Here is an 11,826-nt window from a genome sequence, read left to right on the forward strand (position 1 = left end):
TTGTCCATTCCTTCTCCGATGAAAACGATATTCGTTTTCCAGCTTTCGATTTGGACGTATTCATTGTAGATTCCTATTTTTGCTTATTTATTTCTTCAGCACTGACAGAAATACAATCTGTGCAGTGCGCTCGCTTTACTGTCTGCTAAGTACAGAGCCATTATTGTCGTATAATCGCCCGAGCCATCTAGTGCTACTATTGCATTATAAGGAGGTTGTGTTATTTGTTGGCATTCTCCATAGCATAAAATGGTTAACCAACTCATGACAAAAATAGTAGTGAACCTCATTGATGCAGTTAGTAATATTCCTAATTGTAGAATATACAAATTAAAATCGTCTAGCCAATAGGACGGAGAAGATACTAGAAAATTGGTGTGAAGGATCAATATACTAGAAAATTGGAGGAAGTTGAACATCAATATATAATATATTACTTTCCTAATATTAAGACTACTAAAATAATCTAATTTTTACATATTAATCTTTCTTATTAATATGTAAGAAAACCTAATATTTAGTACTTACAAATTAATTATTTTATTACCTTATACAACTACAAGGTAAAACATCATTAAGTAGTATATACATAAACCTAGCCTATGAATTCTTTGACTTTATTTTACCATTTTATTACGTGATAACCTATGAATTCTTTTTTTTTTTTTTTTACCATTTTATTACGTGATTTTATTACATACTTGAAACTATAAAAGCCAACTTATTCTAACATACAACCAACTACGTTATTTACTTGTACCATTCCCTCTTCTCGGATGTGGTTCTAGCTATTTAATTCCCAACTTCTTCTCTTATTATTTTTAATTTTCTATAATTAAATTAAAAAAATCAATAATATATACATAAGATTTTGAAGTCAACTAATTAAGCGTTTTGTCCGCTTTTAGTTTTGGTAAATCAGCCACGCTACAAATATATACTAAAATAACTAGGAAGGAAGAGTTATAGTTGAGGAGGACTAACTAACAAAGGGGTAAAATTGTGAAGAAACATGAATTGAGTTGAAATAAAGGGTAAATTTCACAAATAGTCATATAATTATATTTTCTACATAAGAATTAGCGCAAACATATTTTTGATACTTATGTTGTTTTTAAAAGTTTAATATATAATATATATATTACCAATTTACCCATTAAAAGCTGAATGGCGATTTTACCCTAAAAATACATTATCTCTTCAAAATTAATGTATAAAAATGTAAAAACACTAAATTATAATATGCAATGCATTTGGTAAACTCTTTAGCATGGGATACTTTTAGTATTCCCTAATTTATAATGACTCTTATTATGTTCCCAACTAAACAAATGAAATTTTTTGGAATACAAATGGATACGAATGAATGAGAGAGTTATGTCTTTTCATTTTATATTTATTGGCCCGTTTTGCTTTAGCCCAAACATGAATAACAGCTAAGGTGGATATACACATGAACAGGCGAAGAGAGAACACATGAAGTAGAAATGTTAATGGCCAAGTTCCAGGAACAGCTACATAATCCCACCCAACACGATAAAATTGCTAGGTTAGTTTACATATTTTTTATTTTATTAATACATAATACATATTAACCTTGCATGCCTTCAATCTATCAAGTATTCTGAATCGCTTTAGTCATTATTTATTTATCTTACTTAAAGTAATTATTCTGCTCTAATACTAATAACGATGCTCTTTGCTTTGATTTATGAAGTAGGTATGGTCTTTCTCTTTTAAATTACAGGACATTATATCTAATAATTTTGATCTAATAATTTTAATCTTTGTATATCTATTAAGGCAAGCGTTTGATCTTTCAACTTCATTGTGCTATGATCAGGGAATAAACATAGAGCAGGTATAATGATGTGTGACTATAATTCCATAGTTTCGTACATTATTTGCCTTACATTTTATATGCTTTAATAATACATTACACTTTATTTGCGCACAATGGAGTTTATTTTGTGTGTAGGTGAATTGAAGATGAAAGTAGAGCAAAAGGGATACTTAAACGTTGACAGCTTGCTCGAGAACAGTGAATGAGAGACCCTGGCGACACCTGGCTTGAAGCTGGCGTTAGGCTAGCGAGGCCATGCTTGAAGCTGGCGTTATGCTGGCGAGGCCAGGCTTGAAGCTGGCATTAGGCTGGCGAGGCCGGGCAAATGCTAGGTCCACCAGGCGTTAGGCTGGCGACGCCAGGCCTGGGGCGAGATCCAGCCCGAGTTTTGAAGGCTTATTTCGTCTCCTGGTTAGACTAGGACTTGACCTACACGTTTAAGTCTTTTCCTACATATATAAATAGACATAAAAATGTCACTTTTGAGGAGAGAGACGAGAGATTGGACAAAGAGACCGACATTAGACCGGAGATTCGACCTAAGGAGGCAAGAACACACTAGGAGCAAGACGGAGAATTCTTCTACGAGTTTCACTTCCTTCTTCCTATTTTTATTATTGGTTATGAATTCTAGAATTGTAGTTATGGATACTATTATGAATAACTAATTTGTTATCTAGGGTTTTGATAGAACCTATTGGAGGAAGATTTTCCTGTTACGTTAATATAGATTTGATATAGTATTTTCTCTATTTGTTCAACGACGTTATTATTGTGATTGGTTGAAGAGCTCTCAATCGACTGTGGCTATTTAGTAAGTATTACTCGGGAGAGAGTACATATTTAGGTAGTTGTTGAACAACATCACTCCTAACGTATATGAGGGATCAATACGGAGGGTTTAAAGGTGGGATTAGGGATAACGAAACCTTGGTGCGATCCGATTGAGCCGTACTTAATTCCAGCTAGCGTAATACGGGAGAATATGTCTAGTAAATTATGGTAATTACTCGGGAGAGAGTTACGACAGTCAGAGTGATCATGATCGGTAGAGAAGACTTAGGCAAATTTATAAAAAACGTAGCGAAAATGATTCCGACAATAAGGGAAATCATAATTCTAGATGTCACGACCCGGATTTCCCACCCTCGGGAGTCGTGATGGCGCCTACTGGTGAAAGCAAGGCAAGCCAAATTATTCTAATTTCTAACCTTTTTCGGTCTTTAAGTCCTTATAAGTTCAAAGAAACATATCAAACGATGGAAATAACAATATCAATAACAAAGCGGAAGACGAAATCTGAATAATTTAACTTAATACAAACTGTGCAAGTCTAAATATAACTCTACCCAGAATTTGGTGTCACAATTTCATGGACTGTCTAAGATTACTACAAATAAAGTCTGAATAAAAATACCCGAATCTGTCTCTAAATAAGTAAAAAAACAGAAAAGAAATGATAGAAGGAGACGCCAAGGCCCGCAAATGCTTGCAGGACTACCTCGGGTCACCTGTTGGACTGAAGGCAGCAACCTCACTGCGGTCCAAACATTCCGGTACCAGTATCTGCACACAGTGCAGAGTGTAGTATCAGCAAAACGGATCACATATGTTGGTAAGTGCCTAGCCTAACCTCGGCGAAGTAGTGACGAGTCTAGGACCAGACTACCAAATAAATTTGTGCAATTAAATTATATACACTGAAAAAATAAAAGCAGATAATTACAGTTAAATATGGGAGGGGGAAAACATACTTCGGGGAGTAATAGATAACAACAGAATATCAAGAGGGATATAAAGAAACCAAAATCCAATTACTAATAAGGATAAGGAAAACAAATGCAGAATTCACTTTCATTTCACATCTTGTTGCAGGCGTGCAACCCTATCCCATTTCATATATCTCGTTGCAGGCATACAACCCGATCCCATGTCATATATCTCGTTGCAGGCGTGCAACCCGCTCCCATTTCATATATCTTGTTGCAGGCGTACAACCCGCTCCCATTTCATATATCATGTTGCAGGAGTGCAACCCGCTCCCATTTCATATATTTCTGTGGCGGCGTACCACCCGATCCCATTTACAAATCAACAACAATCACAAAAGGATCCCGGCAAGGGAACAAGAGTATAACAATAACATCCCGGCAGGGAAAACAATATCGTAAACAATAACATCCCGGCAAGGGAGACAATGTCATAACAATAACATCCCGACAGGGGAGACAATATCATAAACAATAACAACCCGGCAAGGGACCCAACAATGATAATCACTATTTTAAGTATGAACAAATCTCAACGGAGTCACTACAATTACAACACTAGACCCACGGGCATGCTTGACACCGATGTATAGATACTCGTCACCATGCCTATTCATCGTACTCCACAATTAACACATAGCAAATAAGACACAACTCCTAATCCCTCAAGCTAAGGTTAGACCGAACACTTACCTCGATGCCACAAACACAATTCAAGTCTCAACTACCGCTTTAGCTCTCGTTTCCACCACTAATTCGCTTGTATCTAGCCACAAGTTACTTAATTATATCAATAAATGCTAGATGAATCAATTCTAATGCATGAAAATAAGTTTTTCAATGTTTTCCCCGAAAAATAAAAAATTAACCCCGGGCCCACATGGTCAAAACCCGAGGTTCGAACCAAAATCCGATTACCCATTCACCCACGAACCCAAATATATAATTTGTTTTGAAATCGAACCTCAAATCGAGGTCCAAATCCTCAAAATTTTAAAAACCTTGGTTCTCCACAAAACACCCAATTTCCCCCATAAAAACCCTTGATTTTGAGTTGAAATCATGTAAAAAGATGTTACAGATTGAAGAAAACGAGTTAGAAATGACTTACAATCGATTTGGAGAAGAACTATTCTTTGGAAAATCGCCCAAGAGAGTTTATGTTTTGAAAGAGCTTGAAAAATGAAAGATTTTTGACTAAATTATGAATTTGCAGGTCGCAGATGTCGTAATTGCGAACCTCTTCGGGGCCTTGTATCTTCGCAAATGCAAAGAATATGTCGCATTTGCGACCATGAAGTATTCCGGTCACCTTCGCATTTGTGAGGGACCGTGTGACGATCCGGCCAGTCGTCTCATGAGTTACCACTCCATTTCTCCCATTGCTGCTTCTAATTGCTATGTATAATGGTTCTATATGTGATCGAGTTGATTGGTTAGGGTTCGGAAAGAATTTGGTAAGGTTTGAGACAATTAGTCTCTTTTAAGGAAGGATTAGTTGGAAAAGTCAACCGAATGTTGACTTATGTCTTAGATGGCTTAGATGTGAGTTCTGATGGTTTGGTTAGCTTCGGGAGGTGATTTGGGACTTATGAGCGTGATCGGAATGAGTTTTGGAAGTTTGGAGTAGATTTAGGCTTGGTGAATTTTTGGCGATTTCCAGTTGGTAGGTGAGATTTTGATCTAGGGGCTGGAATGGAATTCCGAGAGTTGCAGTAGTTCCGTTGTATCATTTGGAAGTGTGTGCAAAATTTTAGGCCATTCGGACGTAGTTTGGTTGGGTTTTTGATCAAAAGCGGAATTCGGAAGAATTTGGAAACTTAGGCTTGAATCCGATGTGTTTTGGTTGATTTGATGATGTTTGAGGTGTTTTGAAGATTGGTACAAGTTTGAATGAGGTTTTGGGGTTTTCTGGTGCCTTTGGTTGAGGTCCCTAGGGCCTCGGGTGAGTTTCAGAGGGTTGAACAGATCATTTTAAGTTAAGAAAAATTGCAGAAAATGGTTTCAGCTGTTGCAGGTGTTTTGGTCTTCGTGTTCGCGAGTGGACCCTCACGTTCGCGAAGGGCCAGGAAGAAAGGGGTTAGGTTTGGCCTTCGCGTTCGTGAAGGGGAGTCCCGCATTTGCGAAGGGCCGGATTAGTAAGCATCGTGTTCGCGAGAGGCCTGGTTGCGTTCGCGTAGGTTGGTGAAGCTGAGGCATCGCGTTCGCGATGGTGGGGTCGCATTCGCGAAGAAGAATTTTGGTCAAAGGAATTTTTGTGCTTCGCGAACGCGAGGCTTTGACCGCGTTCACAAAGAAGGATTTTCAGGCCAGGGCAGAAGGTTTAAAAGGTCGTCTTGTCCGCGAATGTGGGGTTTATTTCCTCCATAGTTAGTCGTTTTTAGAGCTTTCTGAAGGAGATTGAAGAGGGATTCAAGGGGAAACATTTGGAGGTAAGAATTTTTGTCTTAAAACTCGATTCTATTGTGAAATCTACTTAATAAATCATGGAATCTAAACCTAAAATTGAGGAATTAGGGCTTGAGATTAATAGACTTTAAATGAGGATTTGAGGGGTCATTTGGACTCCGATTTCAGTGTTCTTGATATGTATATACTTGTGGGAGGATAAGGATTTTGTTGATGTGATTTTTATCGAGTTTCTAGACGTGGGCCCGGGGGTTGGGTTTGGCCAATTTCGAGATTTTTGGTATTATTTGATTGTTTTGACTTGGGCTTCGTTCCCTTAGCATATTTTGACTCCGTGATTCTGATTTTGGATAGATTCAACGCGAGTGGAGGCCGATTCGAGGGGCAAAGGCGTCGCAGAGTAGTATTTTCACCGGTTTGAGGTAAGTACCATTGTAAATCTAGAACTGAGGGTACAAAACTTGGTATTTGACTTGTTTTGATAAACGCAGTGACGCACATGCTAGGTGACAAGCGTGTGGGCGTGTACCGGTAGGAATTATGACTTGGTCCATCCCGTAGTGACTATTAAGCCGCGTATTTGATTTTGAAATATTATGTTATTCCGTATTTTGGATATTATACTGTATTATGGGCTGTATGCCATGTTTGGGGCCTTGTGCCGACCTGTAGAAACCCTTAGGGGTATTTTGACTGTTTTGATCACTTTACTTACTAAAAGCATATCCTCAGTCATGTTTTACCTGTTTAAATGTTTAAAACTTGTTTTATTTTTCCATTTCTAAATGAGAGGACTATTTGGACTGAGTTCCCTAATTTTCACTGTGTGCCCGAGAGGCTTTGAGGTTAATGACTGAGAGAGGTTGAGAACTTAACTATGAGGATATTTATATATGCGAGGAAGGATCGAGCTGCACGCCGCAGCGATACTTATATGGATCGGGCTGCACGCTGCAGCGATATATATATATTTGATTGGGCTGCACGCTGTATCGATATGACGCTTAGGATGTAGGAGCCCTTCCGGAGTCTGCGCACCCCCAGTGAGCATAGTCGACTATAAATTATGGATCGGGCTGCACGCCGCAGCGGTTATTATGATTTTTTATTATTAAAAGATATTAAAGAGAAAAAGTGTGACGACCCGGCCAGTCTCATGAGTTACCGCTCTGTTTCTCCCATTTCTGCTTCTTTATGCTTCGTTATCCATGTCTTATGTGGTCGAGTTGATTGGTTTGTGTTTGGAGTGGAATGGTTAAGAAATGAGACACTTAGTCTCTTTAAAGAAAGTTTAAGTTGGAAAAGTCAACCGGATGTTGACTTATGAGTTAGAGGGCTCGGATGTGAGTTTCGAGAGTTCGGCTAGCTTCGGGAGGTGATATATGACTTAGGAGCGTGATCGGAAGTGGTTTTGGAGGTCCGATGTAGAATTAGGCTTGAATTGGCGAAGTTAGTATTTTGGCGATTTCCGATTGATAGGTGAGATTTGGATTCGGGAGTCAGAATGGAGTTTCGAGAGTTGTTGTAGCTTCGTTATGTCATTTGGGATGTGTGTGCAAAATTTCAGGTCATTCGGACGTGGTTTGGTTGGGTTTTTGATCGAAAGCGTGTTTCAGAAGTTTTTAGAGAACTTAGGCTTGAATTCGATGTGAATTGATGGTTTTTGTGTTGTTTGAGGTGTTTTGATGATTGGAACAAGTTTGAATAAGGTTTTACGATGTGTTGGTGCTTTGGGTTGAGGTCCCGGGGGCCTCGGGTGAGTTTCGAATGGTCAATCGGACCAATTTTGGCATTTTGGAGTTGCAGATTCTGCTGTTCAGCTGTTGCAGAAGAATTGGCCTTCGCGATCGCGTGAGGTCCCTCGCGATCGCGTAGAGGGATTTGGTGTTGGCTTGAGTTTTCTCTTCACGTACGCAGCTAAGGGCTCGCGTTCGCATAGTTTTGAAAGTGGAAGCTTCGCGTTCGCATGGGAATGTTTGCATTCGCGTATAAGGATTTGGGGGTCCAGTTGAGTTGCTCTTCGCGTTCGCGTAGGTTGGTCCGTGTTCGCATATGTCTGGGAATATAAGCATCGCGAACACAGTGTGGGTATCGCGTTCGCATAGTGTAAATTTGGAACCTTGGAATTTAGTGCTTCGCGATCGCGTGACTTAGGTCGCGATCGTGATGAAGGAATTACAGAACTGGGCAGTGAGTTTAAAATCATTTCATCCCCGATTTTGAGCCATTTTTCCACCATAGCTGAGTATTTTGAGAGCTTTTTGAGGGGAATTGAAGAGGGATTCAAGGAGAATTGATTGGAGGTAAGTTTTATGAACCAAAAACGCGATTCTATTGTGAAATTAACCTAGAAATTCATGGAACCTAAGCTAAAAATGGAAGAAACTAGGGCTTGGGATTTTGAACTTTTGAATTGGGATTTGAAGGACCATTTGAGGTCGGATTTGAGAACTTTTGATATGTATGAACTCGTGGCGAGATAAGGAATCCGTTGATGTGAAAAATTCTGAGTTTCAAGAAGTGGGCCCGGGGCACGGGTTTTGCTAATTTCGGGATTTTTGATATTTTTCGATTGTTTTCACTTGGGCTTTGTTCCCTTAGCATATTGTGACGTATTCGTTCTGATTTTGGATAGATTCGACGCGCGTGGAGGCCGACGAGCTAGAGTTGTGGCCGGTTCGAGGTGAGTAGTGATTGTAAATGATGTCCTGAGGGTTTGAAACCCCGAATTGCACATCGTAGTGCTGTATTGAGATGAGACACGCGCTTGATGATGAGTGTGGGGTCATTTTCTACTGGGAATTGTGACTTGGTCCGTCCCGATTGATTATTTTACCGCATATTTGACCGAGACTTATTTGCTATCCTCATGATTTGGGCTGATTGCAATATTTGGACTTCGTGCCAATTATTTGAACCCTTCGGGGAGTTTTTATTACTGTTTCCTCACTGTTTTGACTTATACTTGAACTCAGTCATGTTGATATTTATTGTTTTACAAACTCAACCACTTTTACTCAGATTAGAAACTTAAATTATATTTATAAGGCAGAGGACTACTGTTTTACAAATGCCCGAGGGGCTTGTGATGATTTTTGGACTGAGTGAGGCCGAGGGCCATATGTGAGGATATGCTGAGTGATATGAGGCCGAGGGCCTGAGATACTTTATATGCCACGAGGTGGCTTGAGTGATGTGAGGCCGAGTACCGAGTGATGATGCCACGAGGTGGCTTGATATAGCGCTTGGGCCGTAAGGAGCCCCTCCGGAGTCTGCACACCCACAGTGAACGCGGGTACCCATATGATCTAAGAGTGAGCCCGAGAGGCTGATATTGTACTGAGAGTAAGCCCGAGGGGCTGATACTGATCTGAGTGATTGATACTGAGCCCGAGGGGCGGATTTCTACTTGTTATTTACCTGTTACATTACCTGTTTTACTTGTTTTAAAGGGATTTCATTTGATTCTTCACTGTTTTACTGCCTTAAATGATTTTACTATTTGATATAGAATTGCTTTGTGCCTTTACGTGTTTTCATACTTTCAGCCATTATTTATAATTATTACTCACTAGGTCGGAGTACTCACATTACTCCCTGCACCATGTGTGCAGATTCAGCCATCGCAGAGTCCGCTCCTAAGTGCTGATCCTCCCAGACCAGGCAGTGTTCCGGAGATTACGAGGTAGTTGTTGGCGTCTGCAGCCCCTGTGCCTCCCTTATCTTTTATTATCTATGTTTTTCTTCAATCTGTTGTACCGGATTTCATACTTTGTAGACTTGTATCAGAGTCAGTAATAGCCCATGACTTGTGACACCCCGGTTTGGGCTGTTTCGGGATGGTTTATTCTGTTGTTATCGTTGTTTCCGCAATTATGGTTATTTTAATCATGTTTTAGAATTGTTTGTGATAATTAATTATTTAAAAAGAGGTGCTTCGTTTTGGTGTGGCTGGCCTTTTCTTCACAAGAGGCGCTATCACGATCGGGTTCGGGGATTGGGTCGTGACAAGTTGGTATCAGAGCCTAGGTTACATAGGTCTCACGAGTTATGAGCAGGTTTAGTAGAATCTCGCGGATCGGTATGGAGACGTCTGTATTTATCCTCCAGAGGCTACAGAACCTTTTAGGAAAAACTTCATATACTTGAAATTCTTGTCGTGCGATCTTGTTGATCGGAGAACTAAACTTCTATTATTCTATTCTCTCGCAGATGGCGAGGACTCGCGCTACCGGACTAGGTAGACGACCACCAGTACCACCCACTGAGGCCACCAGAGGTCGTGGACGGGTCGTGGTCGTGGCAGAGGCAAAGCAGAGAGGGCAACACCTGTTGATCCACCAGCTGCCCCAGCTCCAGATCAGGCTCCAGTAGCTCCAGTTCAGGCACTGGTTGTGCCCATCGTGATCCCGGGTCTACAGGAGGCCTTGGCACAGATCTTGACAGTTTGCACTGGCCTGGCTGAGACAGTGTCAGTCACCATAGCAGCAACTACTTCACAGGCCGGAGGAGACAATCAGACCCTCGCTGCTCGCACACCTGAGCAGGTAGTGTAGGGACTACAGATGCCGGGGGCACCTCCAGCCCAGCCGGTTGCACCAGCTCAGGAGTTCATTGTACCAGTTATGCCAGAGGATGAGCAGCGTCGTCTTGAGAGGTTTGGTAGACTCCAGCCTTGGTCATTCAGTGGTGTTGAGGGCGAGGATGCCCAGGGTTTTCTTGACAAGTGTCAGTGGATGCTCCGTACAGCAGGGATTCTTGAGACTAGTGGTGTGGCATTTACAACCTTTCAGTTTACTGGGGCTGCCTTCACTTGGTGGGAGGTGTATGAGAGGCGTAGGCCGGTTGGTGCAGCGCCCCTTACTTGGTAGGAGTTCTCCACTCTCTTCTTGGAGAAGTATGTACCGCGGTCCCGCAGAGAGGAGCTGCGTAGATAGCTTGAGTGGCTGAAGCAGGGGGATATGACTCTGTCACAGTATGAGGCGACGTATTCTGAGTTGGCTCGTCATGCCGTCTGGATGGTTCTGACAGATCGTGAGAGGATCAGGAGATTTGTTGATGGCCTTAACTACCATCTCCGTATTCTTATGACCAGAGAGAGTATTGGGTTATACGTTCGAGGAGGTGGTAGATATCGCTCGTGAGATTGAGACGGTTTGCCATCAGGATAGAGAGGAGAGGGAGGCCAAGAGGCCTCGAGGTTCTGGCAGTTACAATGGTGCTCCTTCGAGGGGCTAGTTCCAGCATGGTAGAGGTTATTTTTTCAGGCCTGCTCAGTCGGCCCGTCCAGAGTATCGCGGGGAATCTTCAGGTCGTGGTTATCATGGTTCTCAGCAGGGTTACCTTCACTCAGCACCCTCCAAGCCCAGAGTTCATCTCGTGCCCCGTCAGCTCAGGGTTCTTCCATGCCGAGTGCATCAGCTGGTCACTCTGATGCGAGGGGTTCCCTTCAGTCCCCTTCTCCAGCACCTGGGAGTTGTTTTGAGTGTGGAGAGTTTGGACATGTGTGGAGGCAGTGTCCTCGTCGTATTGCTAGTTCATCTCAGCAGAGGGGTCAGCCCTCAACTTCTGCTCCAATTACTTCGCCACCCGCCCAGCCAGCTAGGGGAGGAGGTCAAGTTGCCAGGGGTCGCCCTAGAGGGGGAGGTCGATCAGGCGGTGGCCAGGCTCGTTTCTATGCTATTCAGGTAGGACAGATGCTATTGCTTTAGTTGCTGTCATTACAGGTATTGTTTCAGTCTGCCACAGAGATGCCTCTGTACTATTTGATCCTGGTTCCACCTATTCTTATGTGTCCTCATATTT

The 11,826-nt window shown here is 41.7% G+C and overlaps 1 protein-coding gene across 1 annotated transcript in view; it reads right to left on the reverse strand.

Annotated features, from left to right (window-relative positions):
* The window catches only part of LOC109244449 (probable pectinesterase/pectinesterase inhibitor 17), a 750-nt gene extending 742 nt beyond the window's left edge, over positions 1-8 (reverse strand). Inside the window, exon 1 of the mRNA XM_019411547.1 lies at positions 1-8. This exon is cut by the window's left edge and continues 65 nt beyond it. Coding sequence (XP_019267092.1) covers positions 1-8 — 8 coding nt within the window.
* Between the last annotated feature and the right edge of the window lie 11,818 nt (positions 9-11,826).

The sequence above is a fragment of the Nicotiana attenuata genome, unplaced genomic scaffold (assembly GCF_001879085.1).
Source record: "Nicotiana attenuata strain UT unplaced genomic scaffold, NIATTr2, whole genome shotgun sequence".
Classification (NCBI taxonomy): Eukaryota; Viridiplantae; Streptophyta; class Magnoliopsida; order Solanales; family Solanaceae; genus Nicotiana; species Nicotiana attenuata.